At 43.8% G+C, this 21,513-nt stretch overlaps 1 protein-coding gene across 50 annotated transcripts in view; it reads right to left on the bottom strand.

Moving 5' to 3' along the window:
* Window positions 1-16,765: 16,765 nt before the first annotated feature.
* The window catches only part of MAP4K4 (mitogen-activated protein kinase kinase kinase kinase 4), a 149,464-nt gene continuing 144,716 nt past the window's right edge, over window positions 16,766-21,513 (bottom strand). For all 50 annotated transcript variants that reach the window (XM_070798321.1, XM_070798324.1, XM_070798332.1 and 47 more), the window contains one exon: window positions 16,766-20,102. In XM_070798321.1, coding sequence (XP_070654422.1) covers window positions 20,019-20,102 — 84 coding nt within the window. In that variant the 3' untranslated portion in view covers window positions 16,766-20,018. The remainder of the gene's footprint in view (window positions 20,103-21,513) is intronic.

Raw genomic sequence — 21,513 nt, 5'->3', positions numbered from 1 at the left:
ATCAGTTACCTATAAGCAATCGACTCCGAGGAAAACTTAGAATCATCAGACATACGTGGACACCAGGAATGTGAAAAAGTAAACAAGCAAAAAAACTGAACTTGGAAAATCAAGAAGTTAAAAATTCTAATTTCTATCACCACGGAGGAGACGTTATATCCATAGAACAAGAAAAGAATAAAATCCATACAGAGCTCAAGAAAACAATACACACTGCTCTTTGTATCTCGCTGTAGAAGTCTTTACCTTTTGCATGTAGAACAACAATCATCTAGAAATGATTTTGTGTACTGTTTGGGGTGTGGATGAATACTTATTTTTTCATGTGTGAAATACAAAAGTGATCCAATTCTATTTGAAAAGGACTTTCTTTTGCAAATATTCTGTATTGTCATAAACTTCAGGGTGCATATATGTGAGTTTATTTCTGAACTTTTACTTTATAGGTCTATTTGCTTATTCTTGTATCAATATCACATTGTCACTCTGTAATAAGTGGGTGGTGGTGGTGGTTTCGTCGCTAAGTCATGTCCGACTCTTGCAACCCCATGGACAGAGGAGCCTGGCAGGCTACAGTCCATGGGATTCTCCAGGCAAGAACACTGGAGTGGGTTGCCATTTCCTTCTGCAGGGGATTTTCCTGACCCAGGAATTGAACCTGGGTCCCCTGCATTGTAGGCGGATTCTTTACCAACTGAGCTACAAGGGAAGCCCCTGTAATAAGTGGGAGAGAAGTGGAAATACTACAGGTTTTCTCCTTCCATCACCGTCTTGGATACATCGACCATTTGCATTTCAATATGCTTTTTAGAGTCAGTTAGTTACTTCCACATACACACACAAAAAAGAGAAAAAACTGGGATTTTGATTTTGACTGTATTAAATCCATCTAATTTAGGATGCACTGACATCTTTTTCATTCTTTGATCAACAAGCACAGCGTATTACTTCATTGATGTAGTTTTCTAAAATTCTTTAAAAAGTTTTCTGTGTAGAGGACGTGCATGTTTTTCACTGGAACTATTAGCACTTTAATGAAGTTAGGAGTTTAATTTTTTAAGCTATTGAAAATACTATATTCGTATCCTCTCAGCTTAGAATTTCTGCTGCTAAATAGAAACATAATTGATCTTTTAAACCTTTTTGTTTTTAAACAATGATGGCACTATAAGTATAATACTTTCATAAGAAGTTGCAAAAATAGTACAGGTTCCAGGTTAGTCTTTTCCAATGATAGCACCTTACCTAACTATAATGCAATATCAAAACTGGGAAATCCACAGAATCTGCTCAGATTTCACAGATTTCCATGCACTTATTTATGTGTGTGTTGAAAGTTCTCTGTGTTTTATCACATGTGCAGATTCACATAATCACCACCACAATCAAGATGCAAGAACTGAATTATCACCACAAAGATGCCCCTCGAGCGGGTCCTCTATCATCATGCGAACCCACCTCTCACATCCTTAAACACCAGCAACTACTATTCTGCTATTTCTAAATTTTGTCATATTAAATAAATATTGAGAAGGCAATGGCACCCCACTCCAGTACTCTTGCCTGGAAAATCCCATGGACGCAGGAGCCTGGTGGGCTACAGTCCAGGGGGTCACAAAGAGTCGGACACGACTGAGTGACTTCACTTTTACTTTTCACTTTCATGCACTGGAGAAGGAAATGGCAACCCACTCCAGTGTTCTTGCCTGGAGAATCCCAGGGATGGTGGGGCCTGGTGGGCTGCCGTCTATGGGGTTGCAGAGAGTCAGACACGACTGAAGCGACTTAGCAGCAGCAGCAGCAAATAAATATTGAAGTGTGTAATATTTTGAGTGAAATGCCTCTGAGATCCATACAAGTTGTTGCCCGAATCCATAGTTTCTTCCTTTTCATCGCTGAGAAGTATTTCATGGGATGTATCAGAGTTCAACCATTCACTCACTCAAGGACATATGGATTGTTTCCTATTTTTATCTATTATAAACAAAGTTCAGATCAATGGAACATGTGAGAAATATAGATCAATGGAACACGTAAGAAAGCCCAGAAACAAAAGCACACACTTCTGGTCAATTAGTCTATGTTAAAGGAGGCAAGAATATACACTAGGGAAAGACAGTCTCTTCAATAAATGGCTCTGGGAAAACTGGACAGCTATAAGTAAAAAATAAAACTGGAACATTCTCTAATACCTATACAAAAATAAACTCAAACAGACTAATGACCTAAACGTAAGACCAGATATTATAAAATTCCCAGAGGAAAACATAAGCAGAATACTCTTTGACATAAATAACAGCAAAAATTTTTTGGATCCATCTCCTAGAGTAATGGAAATAAAACCAAAAATAAACAAGTGGGACCTAATTAAACTTACAAGCCTTTCCACAGCAAAACCATAAACAAAATGAAAAGACAACCTATGGAAAGGGGGAAAATATTTGGAACCAATAAGAGATTAATTTTCAAAATACACAGACAACTCACTATGGAAAAAAACAAACAACCCAATCGAAAACTGGCCAGAGGACCTAAACAGACATCTCTCCAGAGAAGAAACACAGATGCACAGCAGGCACACGAAAAATGCTCAACATCACCAATTCCTAGAGAAACGCACATCAAGACTGCAATGAGGCGCGACTCACACCAGCCAGAATGGCCATCATTAAAAGCCTACAGATAAATGCCGGTGTGAAAAAAATGAACCCTCCTACACTACTGGTGAGAATGTAAATCCGGGCAGCAGCCACAATGGACAACAGTGTGGAGGTTCCTTAAAAAACGAAAAATAGAGTCGCCATATGATCTTGCAATCCCACTCCTGGGCATATATCCAGAGAAAAGAAAGTGAAAGTGAAGCCGCTCAGTCGTGTCCAACTCCTTGTGACTCCATGGACTGTAGCCTACCAGGCTCCTCCGTCCATGGGATTTTCCAGGCAAGAATACTAGGGTGGGGTGCCATTGCCTTCTCCAGATCTTCCCGACCCAGGGATTGAACCTGGGTCTCCTGCACTGTAGGCAGATGCTTTACCTTCTGAGCCACCAGGAAAATTAGATTTACTCTTTTTTCCAGAGAAAAAATTCAAAAAGACAAAAAGATCATAATTCAAAAAGACACATGCATCCCAATGTTCACAGCACCACTATTTACAATAGATAAGACATGGAAGTAACCTAAATGTCTATCAACAGATGAATGGATAAAGAAGATGTGGTATATATACACAGAAGAATACTGCTCAGCCATAAAAAAGAATGAAATAATATCATCTGCAGCAATATGGATGGGCTTAGAGAATATCATACTAAGTGAAGTAAGTCAGACACAGACAAATATCTAAAAATATGAAACAAATGAAATTATTTACAAAACAGAAATAGACTCAGAAAACAAACTTACGGTCACAAAAGGGGAAAGGGAATAGGGGAAGGATAAATTAGGAGCTTGAGATTAAAATTTAGGATTATGTATAGAACAGTCTTTTGGACTCTGTGGGACAGGGAGAGGGTGGGATGATTTGGGAGAATGGCATTGAAACATGTATAATATCATATAAGAAACGAATCACCAGTCCAGGTTCGATGCAGGATACAGGATGCTTGGGCTGGGGCTGGTGCACTGGGACGACCCAGAGGGATGGTACGGGGAGGGAGGTGGGAGCGGGGTTCGGGATGGGGAACACATGTACACCCATGGTGGATTCATGTTGACGTATGGCAAAACCAATACAATACTGTAAAGAATTAACCTCCAATTACAATAAATAAATTTATATTAAAAAATTTAGGATTAAAATATACACATTACTATATACAAAATAGTTAATGAACAAGAACCTACTGTAAAGCACAGGAACTACACTTGGGATCTTGTAATAACAGATAATGGGAAAGTATCCAGAAAAGTATATATATTTTAACCACTTTGTTATATACCTGAAACTAACACAACATTTTAAATCAACTATATTCCAATAAATAGTTTTCAACAAAATAAAGCAAAAAGCTATGTTACGTCCAGGTCTCTTTGTGCACATAAGTTTTTATTTCCCCAGAATAAGGAAGTGCAAGTGTTAGGTCATATTGGTTTTTTGTTTTTTTGGTTTTTTTTTACAAAGTGGCCAAATTCTTTTCCTAAGTGGTTACAATCTTTTTACAGTCTTATTGGTCACATAGGAGAGATTGTTTATCCACATGCTCACCAGCTTCTGGTATTTTCATTATTTTGTATTTTAGCTATAATAGGTTCATTTATACTGATCTTTCATTTTGGTTTTGTGCCTCCTAGTGGCTATTGATGCTGAAAATAACTTCAAGTACTTATTTGCTCTCTCTCCTCTTCAGTGAAATGTCTCTTCATGTCTTTTGTCCATTTTCTAATTGAATGGTATGTGTTTTTATTGCTGAGAATCCTTTATGCATTCTAGATATGAGTCCTTTGTCTATAAGATTTACAGTCTCTTATTCTGAAGCTTATATTTTCATCCTCTGAAGAGGGTCTTTTGCAGAGCAGAAGTTTTTAATATTGAAGAAGTTTAATCAATGAATCCTTTTTTTTTCAAAACGTGCTGGATGTTATGTCTAAGAACTCTTCATCTAGTCCTAAATGCCAAATGTTGTCTCCTCTGTTTTCTTACAAAAGTGTTATTTCTTACGTTTCACATGGAAGCTCATGGTACATGTTGAGTTGAATTTTGTACAACCAGTGTGGGTTGCCATTTCCTTCTCCAGGTCTCCTGCACTACAGCAGCTTTAATTCGCAAGTGCCAATAACTGGAAGCAATCCAAATGCCCCTCAATAGGTGACTGGATAAAGAAACCATGGTAAATTCATACAATGAAAAATTTTCCCACAAAAAAGAGAGCCATCAAGCCAAAGACAGACATGGGAGAATCTTAAACTGCTAAGTGAAGGAAGCCAGTCTTACAAGGGTATGTGCCCTATGATTCCAATTCCATGAGCTTCTGGAAAAGGCAAAACTATGCTGACAGTAAAAAAGCCTAGTCATGAGGTTCGGGGTGTTGGGGTGGCTCAGGGTTTTTGCTCCTACGTGTGTGTCTCTGAAAACACCAGGAGAGTTCATTTTTGAGGTTACAAATGAATTTTAGCAATTAGGCAAATTCACAAATATGCATACTGAAAATAATGAGCATGTGCTGTAATTTGTCTTCCACCTGCTTTTAAGATTTCCTCTTCATCTGGTTTTTAGCAGGTTTATAATGATGTATCTAGGTGTGCTTTTCTCCCTGCCAGAATCCCAGGGACAGGGGAGCCTGGTGGGCTGCCGTCTGTGGGGTCGCACAGAGTCGGACACGACTGAAGCGACTTAGCAGGAGTAGCAGCAGCAGGGATAGGGAGCTTCTTCAATGAGTCATTTATGTCTTTTTATAAACTTGGCAATATTGTTACCTGTCCTCTCTTCAAATACTGCTTCAGTTTTCCTTTCCTCTTCTTCTGGGACTCCAGTCTCCACATATTTAGATTTTTACACTGCATTTCATATGTCCCTTACACTCTTTTCTGTACTTCCCATGCTTTTCCTCTCTGTGATTCTTTCTGGATATTTCCTATTGATCTATTTTCCAGATTACAAATCTTGTATTTTGCTGTCTCTAACCTACTGTTAAACTCATTTGTGGAGTTACTTTACCTCTGTATTTTTTGCAATTATTTTGTATTTTAAAAAATATGACAAAGTTGACCATCTTAACCATTCTAAGTGTACAGAGCAGTAGGGTTAAGTACATTCACATTGTTATGCAGTCAATCTCCATCTTGCAAAACTGAAGTTCTATGTGTATGACACAGTAACTTCCTATTCTACCTCCACCCCCTGCTGCAGCTCCTGGAAACCACCATTCTGCTTTCTGCATCTTTGAACCTGACTCAGCTACATACCACACATAACTGAATCATGTAATACATGTCTTTTGGGGCTATTCAGTTAGCTTAATGTCCTTAAAATTTCATCCGTGTCATAACGTGTGTCAGAATTTCCTTTTTAAGGCTGAATAATTATCCAGCATATTAGACACCACATTTCCTTATCAATTCATCCACCAGTGGACACTGGGTTGCTTCCACCTTTTAGCTGTCGGGAATTATATCACTATAAACATAGGTATGCACATATCTCTTCAAGACCTTGCTTTTTATTTTTGGGGGGTGTATACCGGAGTCAGTGATGGACAGGGAGGTTTGGCGTGCTGCAATTCATGGGGTCACAAAGAGTCAGACACGACTGAGCGACTGAACTGAACTGAACTGAACTGACATAGAAGTGGAAGTGCTGGATCATATGGTTCAGTTCAGTTTAGGTCACTCAGTCATGTCTGACTCTTTGTGACTCCATGGACTGCAGTACACCAGGCTTCCCTGTCCATCACCAACTCCTGGAGCTTACTCAAACTCATGTCCATTGAGTCGGTGATGCCACCCAACCATCTAATCCTCTGTCGGTCCCTTCTCCTCCTGCCTTTAATCTTTCCCAGCATCAGGGTGTTTTCCAATTAGTCAGCTCTTTGCATCAGGTGGCCAAAGTATTGGAGTTTCAGCTTCAGCATCAGCCCTTCCAATGAATATTCAGGACTGATCCCATTTGGAATTGACTGGTTTGATCTCCTTTCTGTCCAAGGGACTCTCAAGAGTCTTCTCCAATACCACAGTTCAAAAGCACCCATTCTTTGGCGCTCAGCTTTCTCTGTAGTCCAGCTCTCACATCCATTTGTGACCCCTGAAAAAACCATACCCTTGACTAGATGGACCTTTGTTGGCAAAGTAATGTCTCTGCTTTTTAATATGTTGTCTAGGTTGGTCATAGCTTTTCTTCCAAGGAGCAAGCGTCTTTGAATTTCATGGCTGCAATCACCATCTGCAGTGATATTGCAGCCCAAGAAAAGAAAGTCTCTCACTGTTTTCACAGTTTCCCCATCTATTTGCCATGCAGTGATGGGACTGAATGCCATGATCTTAGTTTTCTGAATGTTGAGTTTTAAGCCAACTTTTTCACTCTCCTCTTTCACTTTCATCAAGAGGCTCTTTAGTTCTTCTTCACTTTCTGTCATAAGGGTGGTGTCACCTGCGTATCTGAAGTTATTGATATTTCTCCCAGCAATCTTGATTCCAGCTTGTGCTTCCTCCAGCCCAGTGTTTTGCATGATGTACTCTGGATCATATGGTAATTCATTTTCATTTTGGGGAGGAACTCTCATACTGTTTTCCATAGCATCTGCATCATTCTACATTCCCACCAACAGCGCACAAGGGTTCCAGTTTCTCTACATCCTTGCCAAGCTTTGTTATTTTTCAGGGTTGTTTGGTTGTTGTTTTTAAATAACAGCCATCCTAATAGCTGTGAAGTGGCATTTTGTGGTTTGACTTGCAATTCCCTGATGAATAGTGATGTTGACCATCTTTTAATGCATTTATTGGCCACTTGTGTATATTCTTTGGAGAAAAATCTACTCAAGATTTTGCTCACTTTTTAACTGAGGTTTTCTTTAAAAAACTGTTGAGTTAAACAAGTTCTTTACATATTCTGGATATGTAAAGTATATCAGATAATAATATTATCTGCTATCATTATCAGATAAATGATTTGCAAACATTTTTTCACATTCCATAGGTTGCCTTCTCATGTCCATGGGGATTCTGACAGTGGTTTCTGTTATTGAAACTTTAATTCTACTTCATTGTTTCAGTTCTCTGCAGAAATTTTCACTTTCTTCATCTATTAAACATATGACCCAATGTAACTCCAAAATCTGCAGTACCTGTAGGTTCTCAAATACATTTTTCCCCCTAGTTTGTTAAACTTTTTGCTATTTCTTGAAATGTCTGGTAATTTTTTATTGCATGCTGGACATAATGTATAAGTAGACATACTTGGAGAAGGCAATGGCACCCCACTCCAGTACTCTTGCCTGGAAAATCCCATGGACGGAGGAGCCTGGAAAGCTTCGGTCCATGGGGTTGCTGAGGGTCGGACACGACTGAGTGACTTCACTTTCACTTTTCACTTTCATGCACTGGAGAAGGAAATGGCAACCCACTCCAGTGTTCTTGCTTGCAGAACCCCAGGGACGGGGGAGCCTGGTGGGCTGCCGTCTATGGGGTCGCACGGAGTCGGCCACGACTGAAGCGACTTAGCAGCAGCAGACACACTTGAGGTTCACTAGTGTTACGTTCCCCACAAATCACATATTTTCTGGCAGGCAGTAAAAGTAGAGGCACACCACCTTATCCAGTCTGGTTTGCTCTTAATTCAAGTGCAGCCCTCCCACAGCATCAGCAGAAAGCCTGGGGTATTCACCAAGGCTTTTCCTACTTACTGGGCAATTAACTGAAATTTTTGACTCCCCAGACTCATGCAACTGCCAAAAGCTCTGCTCAGGTTCCCAGCTTCTTAGTTGCTTGCACCCATACTGCTTCTTTTTTTTTGCTTTTTTGCTTTAGACTTTTTATATTGGAGTATAATTAACAATGTTATGATAGTTTCAGGTAGACAGCAAAGCGATTTAGTCATACGTACACACATATATCCATTCTACCCAAACTCCGCTCCCATCCAGGCGGCCACATGACACTGAGCAGTCCCCTGTACAACACAGTAGACCCTTGGGGGTTATCCATTTTAAATGTAACAGTTTATACATTAGACTCAACTGCTTTTTATTCCAGAGGGAAAGGTACATTGCCGATGAGTATAATGCTCGATAGTGGCTTGAGGCCCCTTCTCATTTAGAAGCAAATCTCTTTGTAATGAATAACGCACTGCCTCATGTTGTTCTACCTTGTTGCTGTTGTTTTTTACAAGCTTCAACAATCTGGAGGAAGTTCCAGTGCTCGGGTAACCTTCTGGTTGTATTTTCAAATGATGGGTTCATCATTATAAGTTTTTTAATGTTTGAAATGACTGACATCGTGTCTCTTGTTACAGAGATTTAACTTTTACCCACCCCAAGGAGCACCATTTTCCCCTCAGATCCCATTTCCCACAACTGTACAACTGCCCCTGGTAAGCATGGGTTTGGGGAAATCTCAAGTTACGAAAAGTGGTTATTAGTCGGATGACGGTTGTAACACTTTGCAGATTTGGACACAGACATAAAAGGCATTAAGAAACCATCAGCAGCAGCTATTCAGACTTCCCTCCCTGCACAGCTTGCAGAGTGTGACCAGGGGAGCAAATACCCCTCCAGGGCTTCAGTGACTTCTTCCAGTTTCTCCCTACACTTGTGATCAAAGAGGTGGTTATACTGAATTACCTCGACTATGATGAGCTTAGTTACGCTTCAGTCGTGTCCGACTCTGTGCTATCCCATAGACGGCAGCCCACCAGGCTCCCCCGTCCCTGGGATTCTCCAGGCAAGAACACTGGAGTGGGTTGCCATTTCCTTCTCCAGCCATACTGCTTCTGAATCAACAAATGTTTGAAGGGAACAGTGGAACAAAATGTTGAGCTCAGCTTGATGTAGCTGTTTTTTTCCTCCTTTGGGATTGTAGATTGTGAAGTCTTGGCTGTTTTCATAACCCTAATATTTTGTCTCTTCAGTTCCTAGGAGATTGCCGAAAGCTTGACTCCATTTCCCAGTCTCTTAGCTGCTATCTTCTCCTCTTGGACACGTTGTTCGTGTTCGGTTGCTAAGTCGTGTCTGACTCTTTGTGACCCCGTGGACCGCAGAACTCCAGGTTTCCCTGTCCTTCACTACCTCCTGGAATTTGTTCAGACTCACGTCCATTGAGTCGGTGATTCCACCCAGCCATCTCATCCTCTGTCACCCTCTTCTCCTACCCTCAATCTTGGATCCATGTGACTTTTTAATTAGCAAATCCCTCAAGGGTAGAAGCAATGAATATTGGGCTTACCTGTATGCAACTCAATCTATAGCATTATGGTCCCTTACGTCCTGCCTGCATTAATAGCTCTCCAGTGGTTTTGAACTCATTTGATTTGTATTCTTTTATGGCACTTGTGGCGAAGGCAATGGCACCCCACTCAAGTACTCTTGCCTGGAAAATCCCATGGACGGAGGAGCCTGGTCGGCTGCCATCCATGGGATCGCTAGGAGTCGGACATGACTGAGCGACTTCACTTTCACTTTTCACTTTCACGCATTGGAGAAGGAAATGGCAACCCACTCCAGTGTTCTTGCCTGGAGAATTGCAGGGACGGGGGAGCCTGGTGGGCTGCCGTCTCTGGGGTCGCAGAGTCGGACACAACTGAAGTGACTTAGCATGGCACTTGTAGCTGTTCTCAGTGGTCTAGAATATGCTTTTCTGCCATTACCTAATGCCTTCACCTTCACTTTAAAATAACACCATGATTTCTAAAATTAAAAAAAAAAAAATCAGTACACAGGCTGAAAGTTAAGGTCAAGAAAAATTAATAAGTAAGCTGAAAGACAATGCTAAAGTCTTTAATAAAAAAGGGGAAAAAATGAGTCAATCCAAGAGGCAGAACATCCAGCTCATAGGCGCCCCTTTGATGTCAGAGCTAGTGAAAGTGGGGGGAAAACTGGGAAAAAAATGCCCAGTGCCAAATCAAGTCACCAGACTTCAGACCGAAAGGCACCACTAAAGGAGTAATTGGGAAAAAATCCATAAAGGAAAGAAGACTCATGAATATTCAGAATACCAAAAAGAAAAGTTCTAGATGCTTCCAGAAGGAGAAACTTTCAAGTATCAAAGAATGAGAATCATACTAAAAACAAGTCCTCACACCTCCAACAATCAAATAATATAAGACAATGGAAAAATACCTTCACAATTCTGAGGGAAGTTTATGTTAATATAGCATTTTACTCCCAAGAAAACTATCAATCAAATAATAGAGATGGAATGATCACAGACATTTTCAGAAAGACAAAGACCTAAAAGTTTCCTCCCATATACCCTTTCTGAGAAAGTTACTCAAGGATATCAAGAAAATAAGGAAGGAAAACAAGAAAGAGAAGGAAATGAAATCCAGAAAACAGGAGAACCCAGGCAGGGGGAGGGGCAGTGATCAGCAGAGGGAAGTCTCAGAATGAGAAATGGCCAGCTGTCCTAGACAGCAACAGGCCCAGGCTAGAGCAGGAAGTGGGATGTCTCTCACTTGGAACAGTGGATTGTATTCTGTAGGTGATTATCAATGAAAGTCTGCAAGATTTGAAAGTTAAGATGAAGATATCTTTCTTTAAAAGTATTTGGGGATTCTGGGGGGGGGGGGGGAGGCGGGGAATCTATGTAGGAAAACCATGGCTAAAATAAGAACCACAGTTGGAGCAATTAATAGAGTATGGAAAAAGATCATCAATTTGATTCAGATACAAGAAATATCTTCCCTTCAGTGGAAGAGAGGACATAACATTTGACTTTAAGGAGGGAAAAGTAGTTCTAGCAACTCCTCGACTAGGTAGAGAATAGCGTTTAGAGTTGAACTGATGTATACACTATACATCCATTTTAAAATTTCATGATCAACCCATAGAAAAATGTTACTAAGCATGAAACTGTTAAAAAAATTGTAAAGCAAAATTTGAGAGGTAGAAAATAGCAAAATGGGCTTCCCTGGTGGCTCACTGGCAAAGAACCACTGCCAATGCAGGAGACACAGGTTCAGTCTCCGACCTGCAAAGATCCCACAGGGCCGAGGAGCAACTAGCCCAGGCACCACTATTGAGCCTACGCTCTAGAGCCCGGGAGCCACAACTACTGAAGCACATGCACCCTAGAGGCCAGAATTTTACAACTAATTCTCGTTTTAGAATTTAAAATATTAAAAAACATTTTAGAATTTAATCTGCCTTTAGAAATATATTTTACAATTTAAAATATAACTAACAGAAGAATAAACATGTGTAATTCTGAAAAGCTGGAGAAAGGACTGAGAAAGGGGGAGTAAATCAGGCAAAGTCTTGTTTTTCTTGATAAGGAGTTAAACATTTACAAGGCTTCCCAGGTGGCTCGGTGATAAAGAGTCCACCTGCCAATGCAGGAGACACAGGTTCAATCCCTGGGTTGGGAAGATCCCCTGGAGAAGGGAGTGGAAACCCACTCCAGTATTCTTGCCTGGGAAATCTCATGGACAAGTCTGGCAGGCTACAGTACATGGGGTTGCAAAAGGGTTGAACACTACTTAGCAATTTAACAACAAATAAACATTTACAGTCGATAAATCAAGAGGCATTTTAAAAAGTTATAAAGTCTCTACCATGAAGAGTGTAGCATTTGTGCATAAGTAGACGAATGGAACAAAACTGAAGACCCATAGTCCCAATTACACACACAACTCCATCCAGCCTAAAGCGCAAACCCATCACTGACCCTGGAGGGAAGTGAGAGGCAGACACCTGGCTGCCTCGAGGTGAGAGGACCAAAACAAGCCCTTGAAGGATTTCTATTTCAAGAGCAAAACATCCATTGTATCAATAAATGTACATATGCCAAGTAAACCACCAGGGTGTCAGCCCCTTGATTCCTTCTCATTAAGAACTTTTCTAAAGAGGGATTAGGAAAAACAAGGGCAAGTGATAGCCCATCTCCCCTCTGGGTGCTCTCTGTACTTCTCTCTGATCGTGGAACTTGACTCAAGTAACTGTGCTAAATCTTATGCATTTTTCACTGTCCTTACTTTTCTTGTTTTTACTAACTTCTATAGAAGGGGGTGGTTCTTAAGCGTAGTCCCAGACCAGCATCAGAAGCCCCCGAAACTCTGGGCTTGGAATTTGCAATGGGTTCTAACAAGTCCTCCAGGTGATGTGACACAGGGTGGGAATTTGCTACAGGACTTAGGTGTCTACACCTGCAACCCTGTGGGTCCTTAGGGTGCCTTGGGGTGCTCCATTGTCAGGGGAAGCACACTGACTGAAACTGCCCACCCTGGTCAGGCCCTTTAGTAACCATTCGCACGAGTTGTTTTATGACAGGAGATCCTGGTAAGGAATACGGAACTAATAAGCCACCACCAACCAGAAGAGTTCGGGAAAGGTCGAAAGGAGACACTGCGTGTCCGTCCACTTCCCAGAATCCCTCTCGCTAGCATCCATCTTGGCCGAGCGACGCGTGCGCCACCAGGAAAGACTCTGAATCTGAATGACTGGCCAAAGACCACCCGGAAACTAATCCCATCACCAAGCGAGCCAAGCGGCAGAGCTGTTCTCCTGGGTTCCCTTACCCTACTGCTCTCCACCCAGGTGCCCTTTCCCAATAAAATCTCTTGCTTTGTCAGCCCATGTGTCTCCTCGGACAATTCATTTCCAAGTGTTAGCCAAAAGCCCAGTTTGGGGCTCTGGAAAGGGTCCCCCTTCCTGCAACACCACGGCTGCAGGGTGGCCAGCACCTCTTTCCAATTCTTTATAATAAACTTCCTTTTGGAGTCTGAGCCACAACTGGATCCTCTCCCTTCATGTTATACAGTAAGCTCAGCAGCAACACAGTGAGTGGCTCAAAGTATGGTGCTTCAGAAGCACTGACTGAAAGGATCAACTGTTTTGTGTGTAAAGCGAGTTATTCTGATGCAGATACTTGGAGGTTACAAATATGCTCTCAGTCGAACTTGATGAACTGATCTTGGGGAACTATCTTCTAAGACAAGAGTTTGGTCCTCCACAAGAAGCCCTTACTTCCGGCAGATTCCAGAAGCACTCACTTAGGCTACACCCGGTTCACAACCACAATGGCTTCAACATAAATGTTGTGCTGGAACGACTGCATCTGACCTTCCAGAATGGTATCAAAGCATTTGTTGTCGTGTCCGACTCTTGGCGACCCCATGGACTCCTCTGTCCATAGGATTTCCCAGGCAAGGATACTGGAGCAGGTTGCCAATTCCTCCTCCTGGGGATCTTCCCAACCCAGGAATTGAACACACACAGGGATCTCCTGTGTCTCCTGTATTGGCAGGTGAATTGTTTACCACTGAGCCAGCTGGGAAGCCCATCAAAGCATCAGGAGTTTAACAAGACGGTTGTACTTCAACAAAAGGGAGATTACAACCTGAACTCTTAGCGACAGTTACCTGCCCCACCCTGCATTCCAGCCACAGGACAGGGGTAGTCAAGAGGAATGGAACTGTTTGCTCTTGTTAGTCACCGGGCCATACACGAACGTGCCGTGATGCACAATGTTGTAGTTACTACCGGTTTCTCAACTTCTGCACGGGATGCGTGCTTGTGTGAATCGCACAGTGGCCGGAATCAGAGTCTGGACACAAAGGTGGAATGGAGAACTTAGGAAGTGACTCGGAACTGAGGTGTGCTGGGTGAAATCCACAATTTCAGTCTTGGTGTGAAAAAAAAAAAAAAAAGTAAATGAATTTCTCTGCTCTCAGTGCGGTGGTCCCTCAATCCCAAGGCTGAAAGAAAGCAGCAATAGCAACTATGATGAACCGAGGATGTCAAAACAAAGGCAGACAGACACAGAGAAAGAAACGGGGTTGCAGCTCCAGACGTCCTAAGCTGAAGGAGCCAGTGACAAACGAGTGACGTGGAACGTCCAAGAGACGCGCCCACATCACGAGAGGGTGGAGGACAGACTGCATGGCGTTCAGGGGCATGGGAGCGGGGCAGACCAAGGGATGGCGGCAGAGGGGTACAGGCTGCCTTCTTGGGGTGATAACCACGTATAAAGACAGGATTTGTGGGGATGTATATGCAACTCTGAAGGACTAAAGGCCACTGAGTTACATGCATTTTTTTAATGGTGAATTGTGTGGTATGGATCACCTCAATAAAATTGTCAATAAAGTAATCAAAGGCAGTCTTTAATATAGTTTATTGTAGAAAAGCTGTTTAATACTGGTTTCCACATAAGGAACTAGCAGCGCTGCTTGGCTGATGCTCCATCCACGTCATCTCTCTGCAGCAGGAGTTCTGAGGGGAGAAGCTGCCAGAACTGTATAATTCAGACCGTAAGAAAAACAATAATCTTGTGTTGGACCATCGAATTCAAATTTCCTGTAACCAAGGAAACGAGGAGATAAGACCTAGGCATCGAGGTCCCAGTGTCTTCACAAGAAGCCAAGATGCAGCCGATAGGGCTGGAGGTCTGCTCCAGGACTGGGTGGTCCGTGGCTGGAGGAGGCGGGGCTCGCAGCCCCCCCGGAGGTCTAGCTGCCCCAGGGCGCTTCCTTACAAGCCCCATGCTGCACAGGGGCCTGGCCTCCTCTTCAGATGATCAGAGGTTTCATTTCAAGCTACTAAAGCGAACAGGAAGGAAATTAGAGGAGCAAACCAGTGAGAACCAATCGCAGCTCAAATGCATGCTGGTGACTCAGTCACGTCCGACTCTTGCGACCCCATGGACTGCAGCCCCACCCCCGGCTCCTCTGTCCATGGGATTTGCCAGAATACTGTCATATGCTGGGTCTGTATACAGATACAAACAGAACGAACAAATTAACGTCGGGCCATCATCAGGGAATCAGAGAGAAGTGAGGTGAACTATGAGCACAAGGAAGTGAGGTCAGACAGAGGCAGAGGTGGAGGAGTGCCAGGCAGATTCTGAAACGCACATCCCACATGATACGAGCATCTCACAGCGAAGGGCAGGGTGGACCAGACCAGAGGTGAGCATCTCCGACCTGAACACCTGTTACTTCCCTCCTGAGAAAACGGCTTAAATCCTTAGCGATTTTACTTTGCAAAACGCAGCACCTACTTCTGATAAAGCGAAGCATGGGCACTGTCTGAGTCTAGATGGCAGACAGCAGCAGCGACACCAAGTCATCCTTAGAGGGGATGGCCTGACCCACTGGACCTCCTGTGAACCCCCACCAACGGAGGGAAGCCGGAACAACAGACCACCGGGGGTTTATTCCCCGTCACCCACACCAGCTGCAACAGATGAGGAAGGTAACTCGTTCATCTGGTGGCCTAGGTATTTCCAAGTTTATTTTCACCTTAGAGCAGGAACGTGTTTCTAGCATGAAGCAGAGAGGAGCTAGCTGACCAACGTGTAATTGATGATGAAGTTGCATGGCTATTCCTCCCCATCTCGGGGGCTCTGGCAAAGTGCTGACACCCACGGCTGACCTGGGATGTACCCAGTGTGGAGCGTTCCTGCCAAGCCACGGGCTGGGGGTGTATGGGTGTTGACGGAGGACATCCACGGCAGGGCCATGATGACTTAGCACTGGAGGAGCTCCAATGATCAGGCTTAGGTTCTTGTTTACGAACCAATTTGAGAAAGGGTTCCTTTCAACGTCCAATTAGCTACAGAACAGACAGCACGTACTTTACTTCTTGATTCAATTCAGGCTTGGAAAAACAAGCCGGCTTCTTCCTAAGAAGAAAAGTAAAGAAGCTTTACTTTTGCTTTTGGTTTCAGAAGCATGGCCATCAAGAGCTCACTATCAACTTCATTGTAAGATTTTAAATAAAGTATCTATTTATTTAGCTGTGTCGGTTCACGGCTGCCCTTGTGGCACAAGCGCTTCCTTCGAGTGGGTTGCTCCAGCTCTGCAGTTGAGGCACAGGGGCTTAGTCACCTCGAAGCAAGTGGAATCTTCCTGGACCAGGAATCGAACCCATGTCCCCTTCAAGGGAGGTGGATTCTTAACTACTGGACCCCTAGAGAAGTCCCTCATTGTAAGATCTCTGAACAAATGTTTGCCGCTTTTGTAACTTGTGCCTGGGAATCCCCTGGGCCACCCCTTTCAGGGAGGTGGCAAAATCTGGGAGCTGCTCACTCGGGCCTTGGGGTGGCACCGGGGAAGGAGGATCCTTATAGAAAGTAAACATTCTGCAGGAACTGAATATATTGGAAACTCATGCCACATGAAACAGGTGTCACTTTTACTTTATTTAAGGACCAAAAAAAGGGGAGAAGAGGGACAACAGTCATTTTCATAATACACAGAAGACAAGTTAGCACTGAAAAAAGAAGGCTGTGTACTTGCCACCAGTCTGCTTCGCAGTTCTGATTAGTAAACTTAATGCAGCTTGTCATTTGCATTACTGTTTAGCAAATTTATGATTGGCAAAATTAGGGATTATGAACCATCATTTAAGTGGACTACAACTAAAACAAAAGCCTAAATAACCCATAGAAAATCACTTAAAAATAGACCATAAATATGTGATGCCCATTAGTGTAACAAAACTATTTTTTGTAAACATTTTCTTCAACACAACATGTGCATGAGAAAAAGTAAAAAAAAAAAAAAAAAAAAAACCCCAAAAAACTGCACTCAATATAAAGACTCCGTTTTAAATACAGAAAAGTATCACTTATTAAAGCTTCAACTAAACCTAGAGCCATACTGGTATTTTGTTTGGAAGAACTGTCATGGTTTTCTAGGTTCCATATTTAGTGGTATCGGCACAATACTAAATTCTCCTGCTAATTTTGCCATCTTGGCACTTGAGTGAAGTCACTACCCTGTTAGCAATGAAATGGAGAGAGCCTGCCATCTTCCATGGAGAAAGCTAACCTGGCGTCTGCTTGAAGCTGTAGCAACCTAAGCTGGTCTGCACGGCGGGAAGGCCAAGGAGGAAGGGACACCCCAGGCAAGGAAGGAGACCACAGGCACCCGACCAGGGGACCAGTGGCTGGTTGACCTCGGTCAGCCAAGCCCAGTGACAGATTCAATCACGTTCAACTCCCACACCAACAGTTGCTGCCCAGGTAGGACAGGCCCACGCTGACCTGAGCTCAGAGCCCATCATCCTCAACCTTTTTATATCTTTCATGTTGGCATCAGAAGTTTAGTATTTTTTTGAAAGACACCTGCCCAACTTGGCCTTTTGCTGAAGTCATGGGAGGGGCTACAACTGACCCCACTATGCCGTCCGTTCTCCTCCTGGTGCATGTGTTTGCTGGGGCACATTTTGTCTCCCGTCAAAAGCCAACCCGAGAAGGGAATCACCAGCAGTGATGTGGCAAGGACTGCAGCCCCACAGTGATTGGTCTGGCCAGTCTCAGAACTCCTGCCAAGGGCAGGATTAGTGCCCAGATCTTCTCTCCTTTAAGTACAAATGACCAGAACAGAACTGGTTCTTTCTGCCTTAGACGCCAGCACTACGCTGAAGTCAACACGCATGGAAAGCCTGTTTCCCCAGCCTGAATCCTTCCAACATGGAGACAGGTTTTCTCAGCGGCTGCTGCTGTGGTGGGTGTACGTGACCAGCTGTTGTTTCTGCATTTGTGAGCCTGTGTACTCTTCACTACATTTTTGAAATTCAAAGGGGGAGCCTCTGGCAAAAATGCTGACCCAGGAGGAAGAGAACAACAGGTCAAGGCATATGCCCAATGGGATGCGGCTTTGGGGGTGGGGGGTGGGGGCAGACTCAGCAAACAGGTGCAAGTGATTGTTAATTTCTCAAGGTGGAAAACCTCCGCTTTGATGTCATAAAAGCAAATTCACCACGGAGGAGGAATAAGCCTAGGCCACACCGAGCTTTTGTTTGGTGAATGAGATTCCCATCAGAACTCTGCCAGAGGACAGGCCGACAGCTGAGCCACCCTTTAACAAATAATCAATATAACCAACATGCTCAGAGGAAGCCAGTGACCAGAAGCCATGAAACCAATTATTACCCAAGACATTTATTACAAATGTCATGAACATATTCATAAAGTAAAACAGGTTTAAAAAACAGAGAGAGCGCGCAGAGAGTGAGCAAGGGAGAGCACTCGAGAAGCCAGGGCTCTGATATCACACCCGAAACGCAGGAAGATGCTATCTTATGAATGAGCAGTATTAACTACATTCTTAAAATAGTTTTAGTGCATTGCATTTTTAGAAAAAGGGAAACACCCCCGGCCCCAAGGAAAGGTTCCGGCAACACTGTCGACAGTTCGTGGGGTTGTCCCCCATATGACCACCTGTCTGCAAACTCCGAGCTGAGAACAGCGAGGCCTCGTGTGCTGTGGGCAATGGCCGCCTGTCCATCCACCACCACCCCTGATGAATCTGGTGGAAAACGACGTGATCTGCTTTCTCAGCTCAGAAAGCAGACGTGCCCATCAGCGGACAAGCCTCGTGGCTGTTTCCCACCTTCGGGGACAATTTCTCTTGTGCCTACTGAGACGTGACAAAATAACAGTCAAACTTCAATTGGATCGTTTTGGTATTAAGGTTAAACATTAATGTTTTCCTCCAAAGACATAGAAACTAAACCACCTCTTAATGCATTAAAAACAATGAGGTAGGCGAAAAAATAAACACGTGGTTGAAAAAGATTTTTTTTCCCCTCTGCAAGTGCCGATCGTGGTGAAACTGCTGTTGCACTTCCAGGTTTAAACAAAAATTAAACCTTTGACCGAGGCAGCGCTAATACTGTCACACAACAAGGTTCTGGGCAGGATACAAATGCACACCCTTTCTTTTTCCTTTTTTTTAAAAGAATCATCTGCACGTGATTTTAGGCAAAACTTGGTACACAGAAAAACGACTGAGTTCTTGGCCAAAAAAAAAAAATATTCCCAAGAAACCAAATGGGTCCCTAAACCCACCCGCCCGCCTCCCAAGCCCCACCCACAAAAAAGTTATCCTAGTAACTGTGTCTTTCACATTTTATAAATATTAACTTCTTAAACCTGCACCTTCTTCTTTGTCCACATATGGTCACATTACAAAAAAAAAAAAGAAATGTCAATTAAATACGTTGTTAATGTTACTATATTAAATCTGCTCTTGGCTTCAGCGACCTGTTCCTCCGAGCGCACGTTTACACCTGCCAACCCCCACCCCGCCGGCGTCTGGTCTCCACCTGCAGACGCCCCAGCATGGAGCCGCAGACAAGGAACACTGGAGCTGGAGGGGATGCGCATGCGTTCTGCCCGCCGCTCCATCCCAGGCTCCATCCCAGCTCGGATAGCACCTGATGGCAGTCTCAACAGCACCAGCTGCGATGCAGCCTCGATTTATTTCGAACAGGACAAGAAGAGAATGGGGATGAACTGGTAAGAGCGGGTGGGGGCAGGGAGGAGACCCCTGCCCACGCGGCCCGGGCAGGTCCGCGCTCCAGTTGCCAGGATCTCCGGGTTCTCATGGTCGACACCTCCAGGGCCGCAGCCTAGCCCGCCACTCCTACCAGCTCAGAAGAGAGGTCCTGCCGAGAGTCATGAAGTAAACCTGGCTGCTGCCCCCAGACCGGACCGAGGCAAAGAACACCTGCAGGGGGAGAGCGGGGAGAGGAGTGAGGGGGACCCCGAAATCCTGGAGGCCCCCTCCCAAAGGAAATCTGGGGTGATGTCCATTCATCAGCAAGGAGCCAGTTTTCATTTCCACTAGAAGGGCTTCTCTGATGGCTCAGACAGTAAAGCCATCTGCCAGCAGTGCGGGGAGACCGGGGTCAGGAAGATTCCCTGGAGTAGGAATGGCAACCCACTCCAGTATTCTTGCCTGGAGAATTTCATGGACACAGGAGCCTGGTGGGCCTACAGCCCAGGGAGGGAGTCACAAAGAGCTGGAGGAGGCTGAACGACTAACATTTTCTTAACTTAGGAAGACTCCTTAGCCAAGGGGTGACTCTGTGCACCCCATGCCCTATTGTGAGAACACAGAGGAAACAAGGGGATGTTCCCCAAACTGGACCATCTGTGCTCACCTCCACCCTTAACACTTTCCGAAAGATCAACGTGTTTGGCAAACTCAGTGATCAGTGGGGAGGCGGCTCAGTGCCTTGTTTTTCTCTTTTAAAAAATGAAACTGAATGTTTTGGTTATTTCATAGGACTCTACTGTCCAAAAAATAATTTAGTTTTGCGCCTTTTATTAATAAACCCTGATGGGTGTGACATCATGAATGATTAAAAAAAAAATTTAAATGCCTGAAGTTCAAAGAATACCGTGGTTATGGTTCCACTGAACATACTTAGGAAAATGTAAACCCCAAAGCTGGTAAAATCCTCGGTTAGCTCTGAGGCTGCGTGGATTTCCAAGATAAAAGATTTCGGAGATATTATGTAGGTCAAGTGCACCGGTGAATGAGCCAGAGGACTGGACTGTGGAGGAAGTGGTCCGGGGGGATGTGGATGGAGTGGAGCACCTCGTTGGGCGGGAGGCCCACCTGCCAAAGGGAGATGACAGCTCCTCTTCATCTGAGAAGTCAACCTGAGGTCTGGTGACTGGAAGGCTTAATGTATTTCAGTGTGAAGCAAGAGGTGGGAATGTTTCTAAGGCTGTAGTGGGCTGCCTCAGGTAGTCATATTTTCATCCAAGTGACAGAAAAGAGAGAAATCTAAGCTTAGAAAAGGCCAGAGGGGTCAACACCCTTGGCCAGCTGTCTGCTCCACTCCAAGGCTGGTTTGGGGAGGAAGGGAGTCCTAAAGAAGAAAACGATGTGGCCAGTTTGGAAAAGCAAAAGTTTTAACTTGGGCTTTGATGCTCTGGGGTCTCACAGGTCTCACCTGTAGGCAGCACTCCAGCTTTTGCATAAAATAATTTCTCCTCTTAGGCACTTACGCCAGGAAAACAATGCAGTTACGTCAATACTCGAAAGATAGACTAACAAGTGGTGTATTTCAAACATATATCAGGGGAAGGAAAATTTCCCCTCTTACTTAAAAGTGCATGAGGGTTCT

Source organism: Bos indicus, chromosome 11 (genome assembly GCF_029378745.1).
Source record: "Bos indicus isolate NIAB-ARS_2022 breed Sahiwal x Tharparkar chromosome 11, NIAB-ARS_B.indTharparkar_mat_pri_1.0, whole genome shotgun sequence".
NCBI classification, from domain to species: Eukaryota; Metazoa; Chordata; class Mammalia; order Artiodactyla; family Bovidae; genus Bos; species Bos indicus.
Note: the sequence above shows the minus strand (reverse complement) of the source record. Positions and strands in the feature narration are given on the sequence as shown.